Source organism: Lathamus discolor, chromosome 6 (assembly GCF_037157495.1).
Source record: "Lathamus discolor isolate bLatDis1 chromosome 6, bLatDis1.hap1, whole genome shotgun sequence".
Lineage (NCBI taxonomy): Eukaryota > Metazoa > Chordata > Aves > Psittaciformes > Psittacidae > Lathamus > Lathamus discolor.
The window spans coordinates 88,328,555-88,354,140 of record NC_088889.1 but is presented as its reverse complement, the minus strand read 5'-3'; the positions used below and the strand labels follow the sequence as shown (position 1 = coordinate 88,354,140).

The following is a 25,586-nucleotide window of genomic DNA, read 5'->3' as shown; positions in this document are numbered from 1 at the left end:
TGTCTCAAGGGAGAATTCAAGCTACAAAAAAAGCCATCCAGTATCGTGTTCCTCCACCCATTCCCAAATCAGGTGGTTTTGGATCTAAACCTTTAACTTTGATCTGAAGATCAGCTTACCAGAATACAATTTTATCATTATAACTAAGTTATGTTTTAATCTAAATGCCATTTGCTACTCTCCTCATTTAATGCTTGCTTGACAGGCCTGCATGTTTGTTTTAAAGTCAGACTACAGATTTCTCATGGCAAGGATCTGGTTTCTTCCTCTGCTTCCCCTTTCTCCAACTGTGTTTTGCAAAATACAATAAATGAAAAGGCAAAACCAAGACTCTGGATTTTGCTGTACCTCTTTATGGGTTCTTGATTTATCAAACAAGCAAAAAGAAATTCTTCCTTGACAATTTTTTGTCAATGACTTGCATAGAGTTTGGGCAGCTAAGGAAGCAGGTTCATCCTCTACCACTATTAAGACACTGGTTTGAGCACATGGTCGCAAAAACCTGGAGGATACTGTACAGAGCACCCTTAGACCCCCTTTAACTATAACCACCACTAGCAACAAAGTCCAGATCTTAATAAGCCTCCCCATGAGCACTGCTGGATAAGTTATGTTGCTTTGAACCTTTGGGCTGTCCCCGCCAGATGCATCTGCCTGCTGTTCTGATGCTGCTTTTGCAGCATACTCTGCTGCCAGCTGCAGATCCGAGGTAATGTTGTGAACAAAGCGATATCCTGAGGATCCAGCACCACGTGGACTGGCCGGGCAGGAATTGGGAACACTGGAGAAACAAGAAAATAGAGTTATTTGTTACTTAATTTATTAACAAGACACATAGTTCTTACTCTGAGGTACAGTAAAGCTCCCAGGTCACTGAGAAGCAGATATGTACTGGACTTATTTTTATCCCTGCGGCTTATCTAAAGCCCAGACAGATTGAGAAAATAAAGTCAGAGATAAAACTGGAATTCCTACAAAGTCCGGACACCCCTCCCACTACACACTTTCTGCAATCACAAGACGGCAGAGTCTCAAAGTATTAAAACAATTGCTCTGTGTTTAGAGAAGCACTTCAAACTACGTGGAACTTCCAACAACATACACTCTATCCGGGATGAGTACAGAACTTGGTATTATAAACTGTGAATGAGCAACACACCACTCTTCTTATAACGCTGGTAATATTTAGTCAATCCTCCTAAAGAGATTACAAGCTGTGTTGCTTTATTCTATTGTAGTTGAAGTATTCAGTGCAGGCATCTGTCATGAAGGTCCCTGTCCCAAATAGCACCTGAGGTTCAGAAGATAACACCATGATCAGCGCCGCACAGCTGATTTCCTTAGCTCACCAGCACACAAATGAAGCTGGAATAAGGGAGATGCAAACGCTCCCAACAGCATACAACACAGAGGGACCAGCTCTGGCTAGCACAGAAAAGCCATTCAAAGTGGCAGGGCCACCACAAGATGGCATTAGAGGAACAACAACCGAGCAGCAAAGCCCTGCTAGAGCTCGTAAAAAGCTACAAACAAATGAAAGGTGGCTATAATTTGCAGCACCACTCGGGCACGCAGAAGTCAGCACTACAAGATGGGAACTAATCAGAAGGGCTTGTCTAGGGATCACACATCCTTAATTTGCAGAGTTGAAATGATGGGAGAAGAGGAATGAGTCTGGGAATCTGATGTTCCCTTTCTCTGTCCTGTGCTGCCCAGCAATGAGGGGTAAAACACCAGAGCTGAATGACACACAGCCAAATCCCAGGATTACATACGTCTTCTACATAAGAGCAGAGAAACAGAGAACAAGAAAGGAAAACAATACCCATAAGATTTACATAGCAAAACAAGCAGTTCAAATGGTAGGAAAAGATGCAAACTGAAGCCCACAGCTGGGAACCAGGATTCAGTACAAGTGGCATAAACAATCCTCTTATCAGTCAAACACCCAATAGCAGTGCTAACCCTGACACAGATCAATGCAGTAACTGACACTCATTAGAGGACTACTGAATGCTGTATGAAAAAGCAGAACATGATCCCTTCCTCCAAAAGGGGACTGTCTAAATAGCTTCCTTCCCCCGCCACATACACATGCAGACAGAGAGGAAACTGTGAGACAGCCCTTATTTGTTCAGTGGGCAACACCTTCAGCACATAAGCAATCTGACAGTGTAAGCAATGACCAGTTCCTACCACAGTCCAGCCTGTAAACTGAGAAATAGTGCTTCTCCTTGTGGTGTCTCTGCAAATGGCTGCAGTGCTGAGCTCAGCACAACCCAGACTGGTTTCTTTTAAAAGAGAGTTATAGGATGGGGGCCAGAGGAGTAAGAAAAGGCAGCACAAATACCCAGCCACAACAAACCTTTGCAACAGGAAACTCGTTTTCCTTATATTAGAGATATGCAAAGTGTGGCACAGCACCTGGTAACCCTTTCAGCAATAGTCTTTGGCACGAACGGGTGATGTGGAAGCGCAGCAGCAAGGTGCATGATACATGATGTTGATGAGCCCAATGTATAAATCTCCCTTTGCCACAAATAAAGGCATTTAAAAATGCCTTTCAAAAATCAGAAACCTGTTTGTGCAGGAAAATGAATCAAAGTTTGCTATTCCATGCTCTGAGCCTGCTCTGGAAGTGGCTAATGCTAAACCACAGAAGACACTCTTGATGTCTTAGCATTCACACAGGAGCTGGTGTGAATTTAATTATTCTGCTGTCATTTTTCAATAGCTTCTCCACATACACACTTCTTCTAATGCATACACAATTACAAATGAAAGCCATTTTCATACATGAAACAATGAGAAAGCAACAACACAGCCATTCTTTTTATCTTTGTGTTTGGCACCTGAGCATTTATTGTAACCCATGGACTAGGAATAGAACCGGATGAAACAGAGTTGTCCCATTTTCTTCTTCGTCTGCAGAAATACATGAACAGCAAACCACAAAGAGCAGGCCAAAACTCAGGTCAAAGATATGGAAAAGAAGTTCTTCAGTAAATCCATGCCCGGCAAAGACCTGTGTTTCTTCAGGTTTTTAATAAACTAGCATGGCTTCAAAGATTACCCCATGCAATTCAGGTGTAAGAATCAATTTGTTTCTTCAAGATCAGCAGAGCAAGTAGTTCAGCTTTTAGTGTTCAAATCTTAGCTTCTGAGTCTGATAATGAGTTTTAAGTATGATCTACGATCTCCTGCCCTTTTTATGTCATTAGAAAAACCAAAGGGAGAACCCCTTACCCTGCAGTGCTCTGATTCTCCTGAGTGCTGACAAAGCCCCTCCAACCTGAAGTGTTGTTAACTTTAAGCCTCTTCCAGTAGATAGTCACTGAAGAACATGATAGTGCCCTAAAGAAGCAGCTATCCCTTGGGACACCCACAGCAGCATCTGAAGATTTGGAAGAGGTATTACTCTTTTACCAGAATGAAGCACTTTTGTCCAGGTAGACCTGCTTCTTTTCAGCCTGGATCAATGATCAAATCAAGAGACACGGGCACAGAACAAGCAACATGAACAGGGTAAACACATGCTGTTAAGTGTTCAAGCTCTCAGTCAATCATCAGAGCTGCTCTTCAGAGAGAAGGCAGAAAGAGCTGAATACTGGACAAAAACAAGGGGACACAATCTGTCCTGTTCCCCCCTGTCCCCAACAGGGGACAGGAGGAGTGAAGAAAGAGTTTTACTAAAAATACCCCTCTGAGGGTTAAGTTAAAATTAAACATTAGTGCAGTCAAAAGAAAACAAGCAAACACAATGCAGTGACATCAGTTTCCTGGAGTTCCTGGAATTCTCCTCAACACCCAGATCTGGGGGCTGGCTGGGGATGCACTCACACCCCCTTGAAAAATATTATGGAACAAAAAGACTTTTCCCTGCAAGCAACTGTTTGTCCTAAAAACTGAAAATCATGTGTGGGGACAGTGATTACAACTTGTTGGACATTAACAGGGCATCAATACTTGGCAATAACTTGATCCATTTTGATACTGCAACCTAAAAGCATAGCGTGGTCTGCAATTTCCCCAGCTCTCAGACATCCTAACTTAAGACTGTGATCCATGCTTAATGTCCATGCAGACAATCTTAGCTTACAAGCAATCCAAGCTAATTTGGGTTAAGCTCATCTAACACAGAAGAAAGCATTTTGGAGAGGAAGCAAGTGTTTTATACCACTGAAAAACACATACAGCATGTAAGCAAACCTGCTGCAGTTACCCACAGGCTTAATCCGGTGGCACCATGGTTAATGCCTCAATTTCCAGAGATCTCTGACACCCACTGAGGATTCAGCATCTCAACTTCAAGCACTGACTGCAGACAGCCATTGAGCCACAGTTCCCCAAATACCACGCTGAGACTCAGCTTTAGAAGCTGACTACAACCACGTGCTGTATCATATCAGTCCTTTGCAGCATGTTTTCCATTTAATATTTAACTCTTCTTCAGCTGGAAGGCCAGAAAGATGAGGGCTGAATGCAGTGTCTGCAATACATTCACCCATGTAAACGGCCTTTTAAACACAGGGTTTAACTTCTGGCTAGCGAGAACGTAACAGGTCTTTGTAGCATCACGATTCACTTTCAACTCCTGCCAACAAGAATCCAGCCTCTTAAGTTCACAGCACTTGCTAGCAACAACAATTAAGTCTTTAAATGCCAGCTGCTGGAGAATATGTACAACTTACTGCATCGATTTTGGACATTCCAGCAGAAGTTTGCTTCAACTGAAGACTCAAAGATGGGATGCAGCACTGTGTGCACGGCGTGTCCACACCAGGACATTGTGGCGCTTGTCTCTTCTCGTTTCAATAAAAAAAGAGTACAGCAGATGCAGAGAAGGTACTGATGGGATCACTAGATCAGCAGAGATATAGAACAGATTCCATACAGGAAACAGTTTTAAGACAGAAACTGAGACACAAGGTAGCAGAGCCTATAAAAACAAAGCCAAGAGGTGTTCAGCTCCTTCCCTCTTCTGATAGAAGAGATAGTGAACACAAAATGGAGCTAAGTAGCATGTCCAAAACAAGAGAAAGTGCTTCTATGCTTGCAGTTACATACAGCATGTGCAATAACATGCTGTAAGACGGGGCTGATGATAAAAGGCTATGTGAATACAGAAGGCTATTATACAAGTTCTGGGGGGAAGGAGGAAGACAAGGAATCCATCAGGGGCTCTATTAAACAGATGGGCAGGAAGTCCCTGCTCTGAAGCAGTCCCTGATCCAAGAAAATGGTGGAGGCAAACTGCACACAGGTTACCATTACTCTGTCTTTTCTGTGTTCTTATACTACCCCAAAGATACTTGTCTGAGGCAGAATACAGCACTAGAGGGATCTGTTGCCTGAGCACATATAGAGATCCACACGTAAAGACCTCCAGATGCTCTCAATACAGACCACATTTTACAGACTGGGGGAAAACCAATATAAAATAATGAAGCAACAAGTGGTTAAATGCTTTATTTATGGTCATATTACAAGTCTATGAACATGCTGGGAACAGAAACTCTCCCAAACTCCGGTGCCAATTTCCCCAGCAGGAGAGGCATGCAGGGAAGTTGCTCTGTTACTTAATTTCATTCTTTTTCATAAAAAAGGTACCTGTAGGGATCAAGCTAGAAAGGCTTAGTTTAAGCCAGGTGTACGAATGAAGCACCTATCCTCTTTATGACGAAAAGGAAAGATAACCTGGGATCCCACATAAAATTGGTCCCCTGATGTGGAATCTGCACTGCTGAAGAGGAAAAATCCATCTTTTCAACTCTGTGGGTTAGGATTTGGTATGTACATGGGCACTGCCTTTGAAAAATGCCCAAATGCACATTTGTGAAGCAGGTACAAGAGACTCAGCACTGGTAGGAGTTACAAGCACAGCAATAGTGCTAATACACAGATTTCTGTCTGAATATGCAATTTTTTAAAAGCCCCTATGGAGTACAAAGGGAGAATCCCCTTTTCTTAATATCTTAGCCAGCCTCCTCCTCAAATGCTAGTTGGAAGGGTGTTGCCAGGCACACGAAAGACAATGGCTAAAGAAACACAACAAACCTCAAACTACCTCTATATTGCATTTCATAAGCCTGAAAAAAGGGGCACCAAAAGATACAGGGACGATCTTTACGTGCAATCAGCAAGAATCAGGTCAAAGTACAACACTTCAGGTTGCAAAACAAGCATTTCCACGATACACCAATCAGCAATAATGGGTGAGAATTCTCTGCTGCTCTTTCCTTCCCCGGCCTAGCCCCAAAATTGTAACTCAAAGAAAGGCAAGTCCTTGCACGTTGCATGCTTCAGACAGGTTTTCAGAAACAATCACAAGTGATGAGACTGCCAAACCAAGCTGGATTTTGATGTGAAAGGAGAAATTTGAGCACTACCCTGCCTGCTTAAAGCAGAAACAAACCCAAAGCTGTCGAACAAGCCACAAGGAAAGTTAACTATCTGCAGAAGTTAAGTCTCTTGTTGTCTGTGCTCCAGTGGTTCCTCTCTTCAAAAGGAAGTGAGCTCAGTCCAACCGTGGATTCAATGAACATTTCATACTGGTCAGGGGAAGTGCTTGGGTAGCTGGTGACATCTGCAACCCTTCCTCCAGCACATGGCTTGGCACATCTCCTCTAGCACATGGTCCATTATCTGAAATAAACATGCGTAGGAACTCCCAAGCCCAGTATAGATTGCTGCTCTTTCTTACACGATGTATATGCATCACACTTAGTTGGCTTGTGGTTTGGAGACAAGGGTGATTAAAAATAATCACTGGGCTGTCCAATTGTGGGAGTTACCCGAGCTGTGTATTCAGCCCAAATGCAGGAAGTAATGTATAACCCAGACAATGCAAAAGAGCCTGTAAAAAAACCTGCCTTGGAGCTCTTCACGGGCTTTTGCAGTTAAATGGCTAATAGCGCCATAGGAAGAAGGAAAGCCTGAATGAAACGGAGCAGGTGATACCTATGCGTCCTATTCCGGTGACTGAATGCAGCCACTGACGTCAGAGTTCATTCAGCTTCCCACTACATACCTTCAGAGGAAATGTGCAAGTTCAGAGTAAATCCCAAGTGATTTGAATCAGCGCTGTATGGCTGTCCTGGAGCCTATTAAAATGCACTCCCTTTTCCTAAGCCAAGCCTGAATCAAAACAGAGCCAGCATTTGCACATCTACCATAACATGGCTCACACACTCTTCTGTCATGCTTTGCAGAATAAAAGCTCAATATATAATTTATCTACTACACACTCTTGGAAAATAGTAATTACACTATAGATGCATAAAAATCAGGCAATGAATTTAAATGACCTGTTAAAGACCACAAAACAAGTTGGTGGCTAAGCCAAGATAACTGCAATTAGCTCAAGTAATCCACTATCAGAGCATGCAATACATTACTGAAGTAATTTTGCCTAGTGGAAGGAAGGAAAAAATGAAATAAAGAGTTTGAAGAGTATAGCTTATGAAACCATGGCAATTCAGCTCACATCTTCTGGTTTACTAATCAAGCTTGTAAGACAAAAGAGCAGAAGGATGCCAGCTGAACTTTCATTATTCATACCATTAATTTCATTGTAAACTAGGTATCAACCCTTCTAGTAATGGTGGAACATGGGCAGGCACATTAAGTACTAACAGTTAAAATACAAGTTTGGGGGTACACACAAACATGTACCAGCGTAGCTTTAACACAGAACCTCACCAGACACTTCTCAAGCAGTGGTTCTCACAGGGCTCTCAGAGCTCTTCCTCCTACATGCCACCATTATTTCTTTTACTGATAAAGACTGTATGTGAGCTAACTATCCATGCCCTTCCAGTGAAAAACCAAACAAGCACAAGACAGTGTTCAAGCCCACAATCACTTTGGCGCAGAGATACGCCAGAAGTAGCAGCTGTAAAATATGAATGATGATAGTGACCTCCATAGTGCAGCATTTAGTATTTCTTTGTTGCAGCTTTTTAAATATATATAGATCAGTGAGAACATAATTGCTATTTAGAATAGGGAAGCATACACAAAGAAATAATTTCATTTTCATAAATACCCCAACCCTGAAGTGCAGTGCTGGAGAGATGCTTCGTGGAAAACTGAGTTAAGCTACTACTACAGGGTCATTACCACCAACTGGAAGATAATAAAAGGCAAAACTAAACACTGCAAATCTGAACTCCAACTCAGCATGACTTTGAGACCAGGAAAAGGCTCCTATATCACATGTTGTCTCTGTGGATCTCTTTATAATCCAAGCACGAGCTCCTCTGGGGACTAAATTGCAGCATACATGGAGTCACATTCAAGTAGACATTGTGGCCTTCCAGCAAAACCCATCAAAGCAAAGTGTTTGTAGCACAGGTGAGGAACTTAATGTCACCAGCCTCACCCAGAGAGGATCCTCCAAATGCAAGCTGCACAACCTTAAAGCCATGTATCAGAAGACTGTCCCCTTAACACCTCAAACTGTGAATCATTTATATGTCCCAACAGGCAGAGCTGAATTTAACCAAAAGTACACGTGGTTTTCACTCAGCTTTTCAATGCCTTGAATCTACTGAGATTTGGTGCTACACTGCCCTTTCTTATGTTGTGTAAAATGGCAGGCTGCTTCTACCGACTTCTTACAACCACAGTCGCCTCTTCCTTTTTGGAACATGCATGTCTTGTCTTTTTTTAAAAGGAATTCTGAACTCAAAGCAGGAAGAAATAAGCCATGCTTGAGTGTAAGCCTCACAGCACGCTGCCAGCCAACATTTTCCCTTAAAGCTGCACAACAGCATTCAAACCACATCTCCAAACGGCCCCTCCTGCAGAGGAAACACCTAGCTAAGAAAACAGTGGATGCATGTCTCCCTAGGAGTAAGCAGGAATCTTGCTTTGCAAAGCTGCTGAGGGTGGCCGGCCTGGTTTTGTTTAACTAAAGCTCATTCCCTCTCGAGGCGTGCACTTTGCAGAGGGAAAATAAATAGGCTGGAAAAAAGAAAAATCCCCCAGAAGCTTGCAGGGGGGAACCCGCAGGGCAGCCAGCTGCAATGCAAACAGGGCGGCAGAGCAGAGCAGCGCTGCAGGTCAGCAGGGCAGGGCTGGAGCGGGCGGTGGAAGCGCAGGTACAGCCCCGGCCCCGCACTGGGGCGGAGGCAGGAAAAGGGGCCAGGAGCAGCTTTCCAAAAAGGAAATTTCACCCTGCCCAGGATTTCCAAACTGCAATAATTTTCCATGGGCCAATCAGGGAGGAGCGAGGCAAACGCACCAAATTAGGAAAGTAAATACTAGAAGGGGGAGAGGGAGGAGAGCCCAGCTCTGAAACCTCCTCCCAGAGCCAGCCATGGGAGTATGGGTCCCACGCTGAGCCCCCACCAGCCCTGCCCCTTGGGAAAGGGAGAGGACACTGTGACAGCCTCACCCACCACTGCAAAGCCACCAAGAGGGCAGAGAGCTGCCCTGAAAGCCAGAATGCATAGCTATGTGCTCCCTGGAGAGCATTCCCCTTCTCGGGCAGAAACACCCGAATCACTTCCCAATGCCTGGCCCACAGAGTATAAGCTGCAAGAACCTGCCGAGGGAGAGGGGATGGTTGAAGGGGCCTAGCAGAGATGTTTACAAATGCGTCAGCCCCTCCTCTGCAAGAGGAACTCGGAAATGAAAGGGGTTTGGCAAGTGAAACCTCAAGATGTCTTTTGAGGTTTTCTGAAGACTTGGCTGGATTAGCTTCTGCTCAAGACAAACGGATGCAATCATTAATCATTCTTAGTAAACACTCTGTTAGGGGCTGAGCACAATTCAACACTACTATTTCCACTTTCTCCTTATGCAAAAGAAACATTCTCGGGGAGTCAAATATCAGTTGCAGCCATATGCCAGAGTCAAAAGATACAGCCTGTGTTAGTAACAGAAACCACACTGTGCTGCTGCTTTGCGCAAGATGACTGAATGGAAACTAACTACCATATGTTGGCAAAGAAACCATCCCCCTCCCCTCCCAGCAACAAGCTTCATCTAAAAAGAGAAGGTTAAATATAAACTAAAAGCAGTGCCTGAACAGAGGACTAAAACCACAGCTACCTCCAGCCCCCTCTTTCTAGAATATCTGCACTGCACATCTGTGCAGCTCTGCAAGACAGGCGGAAAAACCCAAACAAGCAAGCGCCTGCAGATCTATGCAAACCCAAACTGGCTTCATTGTGACACTGAAGTCGTTTTCAGCCACATATATTTGAATACTATTCACTGAATTAGTGCTGTCAGAAGATGTTTGTGTATTACATCTTTTTATAGATGCCCAGACAAGAAAACAAACCAAAGGCTATTACTGTTACCAGCTACACTCTTCCTATTCCGAGGCCTGAAAGTTTTAAACCTCTCATGCATCATCCTACACCACGAGTCTGTTTTACTTTATAAAATATATTACACTTCAGGCAGCAGCTTTAATGTTAAAAGAGATTAAACTGCAACTCCATAGCATCAATTCTTTACTGAGAAAGAAAGAGAAAATATTCCAGACAGTAACTCAATGGTCAGGTTATTTCCACTGCACGTTCATGAATCAGATAATTTACAAAACAGGATGCTCACACAGATGTACATTCAGATTGCTACAGCCCCTCCGTACATGGTCAGCATCCTACCCCCATTTCCTTCTATTCCCAGGAAACCACATGCCAATGGCCACCCTTGTCCCTAACTTCAGATAACACCAGCACCACCCAGCAACAACAGAATATTATTGAGATAAAAATAGAACAGGCGGTCCCTAACATAGAAAGTATTCGCCTGCTTTCTCTTCTCCAGGCATATAGGTAGCTCTTGATAGATATTTCTAATTCCATTGCCAAAGATAGACTAGTAACTCTATAGTGTGAAACTAACACTTAAGTTCCCCCCCTGAACCCTGCAAGCTCTTAAACAAAACCCTTGTGCCCTATTTCAAGCCACCATGACACATTTTAGCAGTCTCCCATCATTCTGAACAGCAGATTTTTCTGAACTAGCTATTTCTAATAGGGTATTTCATGCACCAAGTATGCCAAACAAAAGAGGGCTGACAGACTGATGTCAGAGAACACACTTTGGATAGTTAAAATCTTACCTGATAGTGCCTGTGGGGGATGGGAGGGGACTGACCACGCTCCGGAGATCCGGCTCCGGGATGTGGATCTTCAGAGGCGATATTTGAGGGTAAAGTGGCCGAAGGGGAGGTGATGAGGCTTCCTCTTTTGCTTCCTCTTTATGGTATAAAGATGTGAACTGGATCTTTATAACCGTGCTAGGGAATCGGAAAGTACATCTGTAAGGGAAAGAAAGGGAAAAGTCAGTTTCACACATAATAATGAATACGTCTTAAGTGATTCTGCGTGCAACTGGTGAACCATTAATTCATTAAATCATTCACAGCACAGAAGTCCACCATTCTCTATAGCATCTTTCTGCTCAGCGTCCTGTGCAGAATCACTGATCATTCATAGATCTGTGTATCATAGTGTCATGTATCACCGAGTGATTAGATGCTAGCTGAAGGTTTGAGTAAGTTAAGTGATTTCCCCAAGGCCATGTATTCAATCAATGACTAAGCAACATGCAGAACTATAGTGACAAACTCTTGGGTTCCTGTTATATCAAGGACTAGGATTCATCTTTTATTAGCTCCCTGCACATAACTCAGGAAGATACAAGTTAATAGAAAGTATTAAACCACAAGCAACACTGAGTACTGGAACTATAAAATCCAGACAGAGGAACAAACAGCCTCCAGGTAAGACCAGGCAGCACTATTTAAAGACTGGCCTCTACGTATTGTATAACTAATAGCCATTTATATCTCCGCACATGATGCTAAAGGATCATCTAGCAGGTTTCAGATTAAAATACGTTCATTTACGAGCGCCTCCCTTTAGAACAACATGGGTTATAGTAAACAGGGTCAGAACAGGGTCCCTGCAAGCCTATAGGGCCTAATTTCTTCTCCAAGTAACACTTCTTTCCGATTGTTATGTAGGGAAAAACAATAAACACAAAATCACACATCTCCAAGTGTGGCCTTCAGGAGATGCTGGGAAACTAAAAAGGAAACAAGCACTGACATTTTCCATATTTGAACAGAAAGCTGTCTAATTTATAGCACCTACAATAGGTGCAGGGCTGTAAGAGCGAGTGCTCTGCAATTCTTCTTATTGCACTTTAATTAGACAATCATGGGTAATCAATACAAGCTTTCCAGGCATCACTTCACTGATACTAAGGTTAAAGAAGCAGGAAATAAAAACCAGGTTTCACCGTGGGAAAGGCCAGCAGAGCACAGTAATTGTGCCTGCTTCCAGCATTTTGCCTACAGAAGGAAACGAAGGGACACTGGCAGTGTTGTTCTAGCACTGCCTGTGCTAGATTCAATAATGCTAATGGTGCTGCATTATTGAATGCTGCCAGGTAACAGAAAAAGGTGGCAAGCAAGTAAATCTGTATTTGTGACTATCTTAATGCTATCGATAGAAATGCAGAGAAACATCCTATTGCAGCTCTAAAAGCACACTCTTTTGCTCTTGGTTCTTCTGCACAAGCTACTTCTGCTGTAAGGTAATGTTCAGAAGCCTGCTGTGAAGAGTGTAAAATTATCATTCAGGCATAAGAAGCTTATTCCCATCTCCCACCTCATCTCTCAAATGACCTGGCTCAGCATTCAGCGGCTTGGACTCACTATGGCTCTGCTACATACAGCAGGAGTTTGCATTGCATTTAATTCACTTCAGAGGTCCTGCCACCTGCACTCTTTAATGTATTAAATAAGAACATCATTGCTGGCAATGCAGCCTAATTGTGTTTATCTAACCCTTCTAAACACGGGTCCCTGCAGACTCAATACAGATGCACAATTCCAAACAGTAGTGTCTGTACCTTGCAGTGTCTTGCCAGCAGCAGGCACACAGCTTACAGAGATGAACCCGACACAAGACTGTTGAATCACTCTCTGAATTTTAAGCTTTCATACTGTAACATAAATTTACTTAGAGAAAAGAGTAGAGAATATATAAATTTGCAATAACCACCATGTGGACTGAGGCTCAGTACCAGTATGAGCAAAGTTTCATCATTTCTCAAGCCCTTGCTGGGGAAAAGCTGAGCTTGCTTTCACAGAGGGATGAAATTCTCTGCTCTAACACCTCATGCTCAGCATTTTTCAACATCTGAGTCAAGGACAAATCAGTCCTTGTTTAACAGTGTTGAGTGCAATTCCAACCTGCTGCTGATCTCAACAGGCCTGACTGCACAGAGCCCTCAAGCAGTTCTGCAGCACTGTTGAGGGGCAGAACATCCCCACTGCAGCTTCATACAAGTAAGGATTTTTATCCCACTGCCACCGAAGTCCTACTGTTCAGAAGGACCCAGCAACGCAAGATCCAGATCTACATGTTACTGCTTTCAGATAACAGTGCAACTAGCTCCTCAGCCCTACAATATTCTGATGCTGTAAGAAGGTTAGATAAGAAAGTGATACCTGCACCCAAAACACTGTGAGACAGTCCCATCAGTCTGTGTGTACAAGCAATCTCACGAAAATCTGTTACTTTTTCAAAACCATGAGTCAACCTGAAACATGAAGTGTAAGCTAACCAGTAAATGTGGTAAAAGCCCATCTACCACTGCTTTTCCTTGTGAGCCTCCTGTAAGCTATCCGATTCAGGCATGTGACTTACCCACAGTCTCAGACTGGAACGAAGAGAAACAGGGAGGCTGGGCTGGGCTGACTACACAAGCAAACAATTTGCTGCCTGCTGTGATTTCATTTTTAGAAAGACAGGCTTCCCAATCCACTGAAGCACAACCCAGGACATACAACTCGCTTCCACAGATTATGCTTGCTAGCACATATATAGCCATTTTGTAAGGAACCAGCCCCAGGAAAATCAGTGCGGATATATGCATGGGTGCTCACAACTTCAGAAGGCTTCTGCAGGCTCATCTCTGCTGGCTTCCAGTATTGACACTGCCTGCAAAGCCAAGGTAGGAGTCATTTATCTGATTTGTGCTTTTACTGTTGTAAAAACCTGGGACCCAAGAAATGGAAATGCAATGTAAAACAGATTGTAAATTCCTGCAGAACTCCTCCCTGCCCTCAGGGGTGAGAAGGTGCCAGTCTCTACCACAACCACCACAGTAATGCAAACAGTGACAATGGCACTGCCCAAGACACTGCCTCAAGTCAGACGCACTTACACTGGGGAACTGTGTCAATGAGAAAGCACAAAAGCATGATTTCTGAATCATCTTGTCACAGGAAGCTCACTTTTTATTACACTGAACCCGAATGCAATTTTAATGAGCCTTTCTAATTGTTCCCTTAATTAACCTCTTTCAGGCCAAAAGAGGATAACTCAAATTATATCAGGCAGGACTGTTTAGGAGAGAGGCACATCAGTGCAGGATTTAAGCCTATGAGAACTATACTTCTAACAGAAGATAAGCAAGACAAGACAGACAGCCCAAGCAGAACTAAGCATGCATTCCTTAAGATGTCCCTGCCCATGGCAGGAACTAGATAATCTTTAAGGTCCCTTCCAACCCAAACCAGTCTGTGATTCTAATATTACTGTATGTATTTTGAATTATTTAAAATGACTTATACTATTTGATTCATGTTGTACGATTCCTACCAAAGATGCATAGCAATTACTACTACTGCTTAACACTTCCATCATGAGAAGATCAATCCAGAAGTACAGACTAGACTTAACATGAAAAAGCATAATAAAGTTAACCTGTATTTCCAAGGGTGCCTAAGAGGCAATTCTGAAGTACCTCTGAAATTTCTAGCTAATTAGAGGGGTAAGTTAATGGTCTGCAAAATCTCCTGGTCTTGGTACAGGCAGGAAGCAACCTGCTGCAGTTCCAGAACTGCTGAGTTTTACTTGATAACCTGCTACAGAAAGGTACATCTTGCAACCCCTGACCATATAAACTATCTAGGTGGTACTCATAAAGTTACAGTATGTTGCATACATCAATTCCTTGGGGGAAAGGATTCCCATTTGTCCAGGATGCCTTGAATCAGTGAGAATAGGAAGCTTGCTTTCAGTTGTGTTAAAACTAAACACACACACAAACACCACCCTCCAGAAACAGTTCTTGCCTTCTTACATTACAGGCAGGAGAAAGAGACACAGACTCCATAAGCCTTCACTGAATGCATGCTGCATACACAGAGGGGACCAAGGAGAAGGGAAGGAGTGCACATGCCACATACAGTTACAGTGATATAAAAGATGTTGCTAGAATTTTGTTTGTTTTAAACAGGACAGATTTTCCAAGAGTTTCCTGGATGAGCTCCTTGCAGAGACAACACAGCACCCGTGCTACTGGGCATCCTTCATGTGGTGAACCAGTGACAGTGACCACAAGCATTTCATCTACATACAGTCTGAAAATGAAGTGCTAGGAAATGCTACACTTTACATAAACAGCCACCCCTAAAGCAGAAAAATGGTTAGGTAAAAAAAACACCAACAAAATGATTCCATACCCTGCATGACTGTGAAAACCAGACGTTCTCCCCCTCCTCAAAGTGACTTTTACTCACAGATGCAAAGGAAAAGGTGATGCATTTGCCCAAACACAGTACCATGTTCAATAGAAGCTGTTACAGTCACCGATTTCTTTGTTAGAGCACCCTGAGTGCTGTTCGACACCAAATGACTTCTGCAAAGAGCTGCTGCGTAAGAGCAAGAAAAGGCTATTTAAAGATTTTAAAAGAAGACAGGAAACTGGACTGCATTTATGTTTTTACATTTACACTGTGGAAAAGCACAGTGTCAAAATGGAGAAGACACATCATGAAAAAGCCAAGGTGAAACATTATTAAAAAATATATATATACAAAAATGTATATATAAACCCTAGAATGATATTTATATATATTATGTAATATATATAAACAGAATATCTAATATTGTATGTTATATATAAACATCATTCCAGTTTATTATGCAAAAGGGAATACCAGAAAAGTAAGTTGGAAGACTGTTACACATGCGCTGTCATCAGCAAGCGGGTACCATTCTTTGTCTACTTTATCTTGCCATAATTCATGAAATCCTGTTATTCCTGAACGCTGTGGGTAGAAATACACCAGTAGCATCTGCGTTACAAAGAGGGCCGAGATGCAGGTTGAGCAAGAAACATTATAGGAAGTGCGTTGTTAAAAATAACACTTTTTGCAATCTGAAACAGTAAAAAAAAGGCCCCGGGTTTAAGTCTAAAGAGGTTAAGCTTGATTGTCTGCCTTTGCTGCAACTTCCACTTTTTAAACATGCAGATGCTGTTACCTCAAGCTCCGACTTTCAGTATCTAAATCTTTCCCTCTGCCACTCTGTATTGGCAATAGTGTGGCTAGCAGGATTAGGGAGGTGACTGTCCCCCTGTACTCAGCACTGATGAGGCTGCACCTTGAATCCTGTGTTCAGTTCTGGGCCCCTCACTGCAAGAGAGACACTGAGGTGCTGGAGCAGGGCCAGAGAAAGGCAACAAAGCTGATGAAGGCTCAAGAGCACAAGTGTGATGAGGCATGGCTGAGGAAACTGGGTTGTTTAGTCTGGTAGAAAGGAGGCTCAGGGGGGACCTTATCATTCTCTACAAGGACCTGAAAGGAGGTTGTAGTGTGGTGGGTGTTGTGGTTTTTTTTCTCTCAAGCAATAGGACAACAGGAGATGGCTTCAGTTGCACCAGATTGGGTATTAGGAAATACTTCACCAAAAGGGTTGTCAAGCATTGTAACAGGGCAGTGGAGGAGACACCATCCTTGGAAGTGTTTAGAAGACATGTAGGTATTGCACTTGGGGACATGGTTTAGGAGTGAAATTGGCAGTCCTGGGGTAATGGCTGGATTCAATCATCTCAGAGGTCTTTTCCAACCTAAATGATTCTGTGGTTCTATGATGAAAGGGGACACCAGCCCAACTGTTAAGGATGAGGCAATTATCTCCATCATCAGCAAATACCTTGGATTTAGCAAAGGTGGCAGCCAGAGATCTAATTACATCAGCACATGTCATGATGAAACAGAACTGTGTTATTGCTAGCTGAAATTTGACCAAATATGCTCTCAGAAGCCCTTGTAAAAGAAGAAAATCCCAAACCAGCTCCACACAACAGCTGTTTCTCTGTCCCCTGTAACTTCTGAAACCAATCTGGTTTGTGTTAATTACATACAGTACACCCAGAAGAACACCATATTATTCCCACGCACAGAGCTCCACAGAAACACAGTTTCTCAGCACAAGTGAGAATTTGCCATCAATCATCTTTGTCAGGCTATTACCGTTACCAGTTATTTCAAGGTACCTGACATGATTTTACCAGAGGGCAAAGTGGATACTTCTCATCCTTTCAGTCAAAGTGCAGGATAAATACCTACATTTCAGGCCATGATCAATGTACAGGTAAGGTCCGTAGCAGCCATTACAGAGAAGTGCCCCAGTTACCTCCTGTAACTGGTTTTCTTCATCTTCTGCGATCAGCTAAGAGAAGAACCACATGCCTGCATCTATGAAAAATCAAGTTCCATTAAGTTTTTCCATAATACTTTGAAGCAATCTGAAAGGAGGTGCCTCAGACAACATAAAAGACTGGGAAAATTTAGGCACCAGTGCACCCAATATGACAAAGATACGTGTTTAGTTAAGTGAAGCAAACTCTTATCTAAGCCCTGAAGGTCTGCCCACAGAGAGATAAGCAAACTGAGACAAGGCACAACTGCCTCAGATTCACATTTCTTCAAAAACAAGGCTCTGATAATTGCTGTGGCCGCTGCAAAACAGCTGAGCTGGGAACATTTATTGACCAAGGTTTGCTGCTTTGTGATGCTGCATTCCGCCCAGGGAGAGCAGTGCTCTTCAGAACTTTGGCTTTCTTGCAGCAAGCCTCACTCATTATCCAGCACAAACCAAAACACTTCAGCTGCAGAATATTTAGAAGGCTTCACCTCCGTTTTCATAGCTAAAATAACCAAGACTCTTTTCCAGTCTTCACACAACTGCACTAGACCCTTATTCCCCAATGGGAATAATCATCAGAAGTGTTAGGCTCAAAATGATTATTTTGCTGGAACTAGAGCTGCCTGAACCAGCAAAGTGGGCAAAAGCCTAGGTAACAAAACCACCTTTCAATCACAAGTGAATTCAAATTAGTATTAGTTTGAATGCATGTCATAAAACTGTACAACAAGCTCTGAAAGCTGTGTGAGCTGTCACAGGAAATTAGGTATATTCACCTCTCCTTTATAATAAAAATCATCCTGAACCCTCTGCATCAATCCAACATATCCTGTTCCATTCCCAACCCTAGATTCCCCCTGCCTCCACCCCCCCAATAACACTTTGTAAGCAACACCAATAAGAAAACAGTTATATCATCCACTTGGCTAGTGCTGTCTGCATTCCAAATGAACAAGTTAATTGCACTGAGACTACAGGAGGAAGTCTGGGGGAATGAAGACAAATGCATTTTATTCTCTTAAGTCTAAACACACATTACAAAACAAGCATGTACCTATCACCATGGCAATTTAAGAGTCAATATAATTCCTTTCTTTACACATCTCTTTAGGCTAGGAGACACAGCCAGCATAACTGCCAGGTTTATAAGAGAGCTTGGTTCATTTTAAAGGTTACTGCAGTCTTAAAGTACTGAGTTTTCAGCATTTGCTATTTCCCTTTCAGTTGCTTTCCTGATCTGACCAGATTTAACACCAAAATCTTACTGAACACCTACCCATACAGCCCTTTATTAAACACACAGAGAAGCAGCTGTAACGAGATGGTTGGTAAAATCATTTCTTGCATTCATGAAGAGACAAAGAAAGGGTCTGCAAGTAAATGGTGAAGCCCAAAATCCACATTTGTTCTTCCTGTAATGAATCAACTCAATCTGAAGACAAGCAAGGCAAGTATGTTGCCAGACAGCAGCAGGACAAGGAAATAAACTGCAGAGCTCCCTGAGAAAATGCCTCTGGTGTTATCCACTATTGTTTAATTAGAGGAAAGGCTATGAAAGTCCCCCTTAGTGTTTTTAACATAAGTGAAAGAGAATTAGGTTTAGAAAGTACTGAGATGATCTGCAAATAAAGGAGTACAGAGATCTCCATCACTGCTGAAGAGACAGAGCAAGCCATTGAAATGTTTAGTTGTAATTATTCAGTTAGCCACGACATGAGTTTAGATCAGGACTGGTTTCTAACCTCACAGTTACCCTGAGCTCACAAATCACTCGCCCTGCACGCTTTGTAACACAATCTATTTAATACACACTGTCATGCTTAAGAGTGCAGATATACAAAGAAGTACATGTATCAGCTGAGACTGAACCAAATTTGTCTGTGTGCACATGTGAGTGAGCTCAGGTTTGAAATAATTACTTGAATTTAAGAGTGGTCTCGCTTCTACTTCGTTAGTTTCTTCTGCTAGGTATCTTTCTAGAAGTTGTACCCGCGTTCCCCTGTTATGCCATATGCCCAAGTAGCTCAACTTGAGCGTACTGGTGTCCCTGGCATGCACCACTTCTTAGGTATCACACCTGTACTAGAGCTAATATAAACCTGATTTTACTGAAGGCAAACTCACACTGAAATAACTGAGAATTCCTCATACCCAACTCACTGGAATTAATATTGACTAGCCTGTAATCCCAGATTACTGGAAGAATTTTCTGTCCTTCCCCTGAAATGCATCCAAGTTAGCTGGAAATCTTCCTCTTTCCATGGTCACCCTGACCTGCTGGGATGAGTAACTGGACAACTGGGTAAAATTCTCAGGCTCACACGGACAGCCTACTGGCTTTCCTCTGCCTTAGAAGTAATCTCCCTAAAGAGATATCAATTGTGCCCCTCGATCTCATGCAGATTTATTTTAACACAGTCTAAATCTGTTTCTCTGCTTTAAGAGGCATTTCCTTTACACACACACCCCACACCACCACCCCCCATCCCATTCCCTCAGCCATATCTTCTCAATGTCACCCTCATGTCAATGGTACCATCCAAACCACTGCACAGCAAGTCAAACCAGGTAGCTGAAATAATAATTCACTTCTTTTTTTTCTGTTGGGACTAAGTTGTCAGGAAGATCAGATCCCTTATCTTGCCATCCACATGGCAACACAGGCACTAACACAGAGGAGGTAGAAGGGACAAGTGTCAAGCAGAGGAAGGAAAGGAGGAACCAGCAAAAATGTTGCAGATTTATAATAGATTATAAAAACCCCCAGAGTATGTAACCACAGACTCAGATTTAACATCACATGATCCAAACACTGCCTTCTCCTTTCAGAAAATGAAAGGCAATTCATTCAGAGAAAAGCTCTGGCCTCTACCAGGTAAATCACACCAGCCACTATGATGATGCTCTAAGGATGTAAATTTTCAGAAGTTCCTGAAACAGAAAAACCATGATTTTTGGAGATTCAGCTTAACAATTTCGAACCCAGAGTCACACAGCTGTATGCTAGAGGACTAAACAAAGACTTTAAAATGCTGTGTGCATTCCAACAAGTGCTTCCTGCGGCCCTGTACCCATGGCAGTTCTCCCATAGCAACTGGCAGGTCACATCTGCAGGAGTGGGTTTGTGGCCATCTCAGATGGGATACACAGGCCCTGCAAAGGTTAGTACCTTTGTGCTTCCAGAGTTTATTCACTGATGATCCCGAGAAAGGCAAGCACAACAAGATGGCTGAACGAGGAAAATGCTTCAGAAATAGTTAAAATTGCCATTTCTCTTTGTCACAAAGAGTTTCCTTATGCTCCTTGATGCTGTTAAGATGGAACTATACACACGGTAAAGGATTTTTTCCCTTAATGAAAGGCATCGCAGGTTGCACTGTGATTTGCCTAACACTGCATATTACTATGTTTAAAATGAGGTTTCCAACACAGCCAGACAAGATTTCAGATGGGCAAAGAGCGTGTGCAGGCAAGTGTATCTGTTTAAAACAAATACTACCAGCAGCATCAGGCAAACCCACAACTTATGAATAGCTATGCCTCTTAAAAGCATTAAGTAAATTAGCTGTAATGAATGTTTCTATTGAGCTCAGTTGCACAGGGCTTCCCTTTATGCCATTTCATCAAGGTTCAAACACACTGAGAAACACTTCCACACACAGGCAGATTTTCAAATAGGTATTTTAGCAAACTCCTTTGAAGACAGCAACGTTCACAGGAAAGTTCGAGCAAACCCTGGGATTCCTCTCCCTGCCAGCACCATGCACACACACAGAGGTTATTTTTATCTCTTCAGTGCCTCCATTCCCCACAGACATCCCACCTCGCAATGCTGATGAAGAACAAGGTCTTGGGTGCTGCCCATCCCACTGCTGCCCATCCCACTGCTGCCCATCCCAGGAAATGGCAGTGAGTGAAACTGAGCCAAGCAGGTGGTGGAGGGGGAAGAGTATAAACACCCCTAGGCTGATCAGAAAGGCTAAAAAGGAACAGATAGCAGAAGCCCAACCCTAAAACCGACAAAATGCTGTTTTTTTTTTTATATATATATAAATATACATAAATATATATATACACCTTTTTTATATATATATCACACATATATATATATATATATACCTTTGAAAGCGCACAGGAGAAGATGAGCATTTTTTGAGGCTCCAACAACCAGATACTAAAAGCAAAAGCTTCAGGAAAGTTTGCACTGTGACACCATGCTGTGAAACTTCAACAATCGTTTTATTCTACACATCTTCCCTACAGTTTCTTACCTAGGAAGCCTTTTAATTGCTGTCACAGAGCAAACTGATAAATCAAGCAACACCGCTGACAGAAACAGTTAATTTCTCATTCAAGTGAGAACATTCAATGCTGTTTTACACTGAAAAATTAGTAGTGAAGAATCAAAAGCTGTCTTTTTTATTTTTACATTCCTTATGTGTCTTTAGTAATACTCTGATTTTACACTTTGGAAATTATTGAGACATCAAGCACAGCTTCACTTCCAGATTCTCCCCTTTGAGGAGTAAAGCACAGAGCAGGAAAGCAAAAAAACCAGTCCATGTAAGATACTGTAGTTACCATTTTTTCAGTGTAATGAAATTATCACAAGGTCAGGGAATAAATTCACAAAGTATCACAAGAGCATCTCATAGAAGAACAGGAAAGAAATCACTGCAACTGCTGAGAAGGGAGTTTCAATCAGCTCATGGAGAGCCAGCAGGAATGCTAGGACGTTCCTTCTGAAGTCACCACCCTGCCTGGGAAATTCACATTATGGACAAGTCTTTTCCTCTTCCTACTACCCCCAGCTTTGCAGAATGGGTCTTGCAGTAATCCTGCCCAGTCCAATGCAAAAAAAAAACCCCTACCTGAAGCTGCTCCAATCCCTTCCATAAAACTATCAGTGCTCAAAGGGCCAAGAATGTGCAGTTTCAAAACTGACCTTGCTGAAACTTTTGCACTGTAAGCCAGTTAGCAGTGTCTTTTCATTGACTTTAATGCCTGCAAGAAAGCTGAAGGATATTCTTGAAACTCCACCATTATTACCACTCACTGACAAACTCACAGGAACACTGGTCAATCCACACCTAAGGATTCTTTCACTTATTTAAAACATAGAAAATACCAACTTACGTTAAAATTAATCCAGAAAAATCCTAACAATTATTTCCACATGGATATGTAAGATTATCTCAGAAACCAAGCTTTGGCATAATATAATTAAAAGGCTTTTGTAACATATACCATTAAACCAGAGTTTTGGTACTTTGATCAGGAACTTAAAGCTCACCACCCAAAACACCTTTTAAACATGCATGCCAAGACAACATGATAGTCACTTGGTGCCCATCCACCAGGCCTAGAGAAACACAGAGGTGGTGCTGTAATTGTACCTCACTTAGCTTCACATTTCAAAACATTGGCGTCAGCTTCAAAATATGCCATTCACTCCAAACCAGGAGTGCTGGGCACAGGGCTTGCTATCAGAAGACAAATTCCTCCTTCCCTCCCGAGTGCTCCTATTCCTTTAAAAACAAGCAAGCTGCAGCTCAGCAGCACGTAGGGCAGATTACCTGGAGTACAGCCAGTCCAAAGCATTGCAAGATCTAACTAAAGTCTGCCAATGTGCTGAACGTATGAGTCTAGAAGGTCTTGCCTACACCCACAAAAATCAGATGTGATTTTACAGCAATATAAATCAATCTGCAGCATCAGTGACATCCATCTTCTAATCAATATTGCTTGGCCTTTTCTTGGTCTGATTGGTTTTTGTATATTCAAGTCTCCCGAGGGCGAATCCTGGCCCCACTTCTACCACACCATTACAGAAGCTGCTCTGTTCTCCTGTGTAGTCCTTACTACAAACAACTTCATGTCTCTGAGCAAACTTTTACGACACAGTAAACTTTTTGCTGTGTGTCATATGGTAAGCCACGTCCTAACCCAACTCCACTTTGCCAGTCAAAGTCTATCTCATTTACCATGCCTCTAAGTATAACAACAAACGGGGAAAACCTGCAGTTGCATTCCCAGGGATGTCAACATCTACCTACCTGCAGAGGACATTTAGTGAGCAGTCCTTAAAGTCTAAAATTAACCATAAAGCTGCTGTTTATTTTTCAGTTTGGGAATAGGGAGGTGTTTTAAGTGTCAGAAGGAGTGGCCTGACACATAAAAACCTTGCTATGAAATTCTGCCACCGAAGAGGTGGGTTGGCACAAAGAAAAGACGATGCTTCTATTTAAATGAGGTTGGCTGCCAGCAGCAGAAAGTTTCACTATCAGCACTGCAAATGCCTGATATCATCTGTAACACACAGCAAGCCTATTATGTTATTTTGTTGTGTGTGTGGTTGTATGCATAAAAGTAACGAGAGTTAAGAGACTCTACAGTGCACACAGCAGCCTGTGTACCCTGCTGCTCTAATCGGGGATTCCAGCCTGTAGAGGTCTAGATCCTATCAACCATTTCTTCACCAGCCAAAAAGTATTTACTTATTAAATTATGTGCAACATTTGTGTGTATCTCACTTTTATCAGCAAGTCTTATAACTGCAAAAATCCCTCTCCGTGTTGGGCTGATCAATCTGTTAAATTCTTTAGTAGATTGTCAACATTGCATTTTAATTTTGATTTTTTCCTAAAGACTGAAAATTATCAGTATCTGTGATTTTAAAATACACAAACAAAACCCAACAGGCTACATCTAGGCTCCTTTAAAAGCCAAATAGCTATTTAACCCTTCTGGTCTGTATGTTGCTAAAAGGGACCAGGAAACAAATTGGTTTAGCTTCAGGAAAAAAATCATGGGTTTTTTATTTGCTTGGGTTTTTAATGAACTCACCTTCTTTCTAATGCTGGTATTTCTGTATTTTCATTTGAATTTATCTTGCTAAATAGTGCTCACCTCCCGTTCTTCTATTTTGAACCTCCTTGCCTTCCGTAACACCACTGTCCTTTAAAGAATGCAGGTCTTATTTGAAAGCATCTGTGTTAAAACTCCTGTAGGTCATAACCCTATTAGCATGTTTTAAAGCCTGAGCTCTCTCCTCAAAGGCATGCAAGCCTTTGCCACCAACTGAAGAGCAGTGGTCTCCTGCTCAAGAACCATGGGATGCTTTCAGAACCCCAAGCATCACCTACATACACTCCCTTGCTTGAGCTTTTACCATACCATCCAAAGGAAAAAAGACTGCTGACGAGTATCAGACCATTGGCACTGTGGTTTCGAGCAGCAGCCTGTCACACCACAGCCGTTGCACAGACACGTGTACAACTTCACTATCTGATGGAGGTAGACACTGATGACCAGCCAGCTACTCCCTCCTCCCAGCCTCCTTTATGTCAATAAGTCTGTACCTGGCTGTTTGAGCAATGTTTAATCAGAAACAGTTTTGAACATGCTCCCAAATATAAACAATGGTGAGTAGGAATAAACAGAGTCCAGTACTGAGAATCACATGCTGCTGAACCAGGTACCAGTGAACAGAAAAACAAGGAACTGCTGAGGAACAGAATACGAGCACCTGGTGTTCATTTAAAACAAACCCTATGCAACAACATTAAAGTATCCGGAACTGCAGCCACAGAAGGATTTCAAGGACTAAATGCATTAACATTCTTGGTTCTCTAAAACAAACAGAAAAAAAGGAAAATTAAACTGCCTAGAACACCCACTTAGATGCATGGAAATATATTACCCTCATTGATTTCATCCCACCGCCATTTACAGCACAGTCATCTCGATTCCCTTCTGTGTTGCTAATCAAGCTAAAATTAACTCCTCTCGTCCTGCTTATCTTGCATGCTAGCACCATGAAAATCAACTCAGGAGCAGGATCCATTGTGTCTCTCCATGAGTGCAGCCCACCTTGCTTACAAGGTAAATGTGTATTTAGGACCTATAGGAGCTCTCCTGGGGTTTTAACTGCATTCATCAGAGGGCCAGATACCTGTTTAGACTGGGTGACAGGGTAAATACCTCTTCAAACCTAGTTCAAATAACTCTGAACACGTTCTAGTCATTATTGGCCTTTACAGACCATTAAAATGGGCTCCATGAGAGCAAGCGTTTCAGTCCTGTTAAGCCAGTATCCATCTTAGAAGA

At 42.5% G+C, this 25,586-nt stretch overlaps 1 protein-coding gene across 2 annotated transcripts in view; it reads right to left on the bottom strand.

Moving 5' to 3' along the window:
* FOXK1 (forkhead box K1) overlaps positions 1–25,586 on the bottom strand; it is a 56,832-nt gene that overhangs the window by 18,765 nt on the left and 12,481 nt on the right. For both annotated transcript variants that reach the window (XM_065684563.1, XM_065684564.1), the window contains exons 2-3: positions 11,087–11,284; positions 625–781 (exon numbers count right to left, since the gene is read on the bottom strand). In XM_065684563.1, coding sequence (XP_065540635.1) covers positions 625–781; positions 11,087–11,284 — 355 coding nt within the window. The remainder of the gene's footprint in view (positions 1–624; positions 782–11,086; positions 11,285–25,586) is intronic.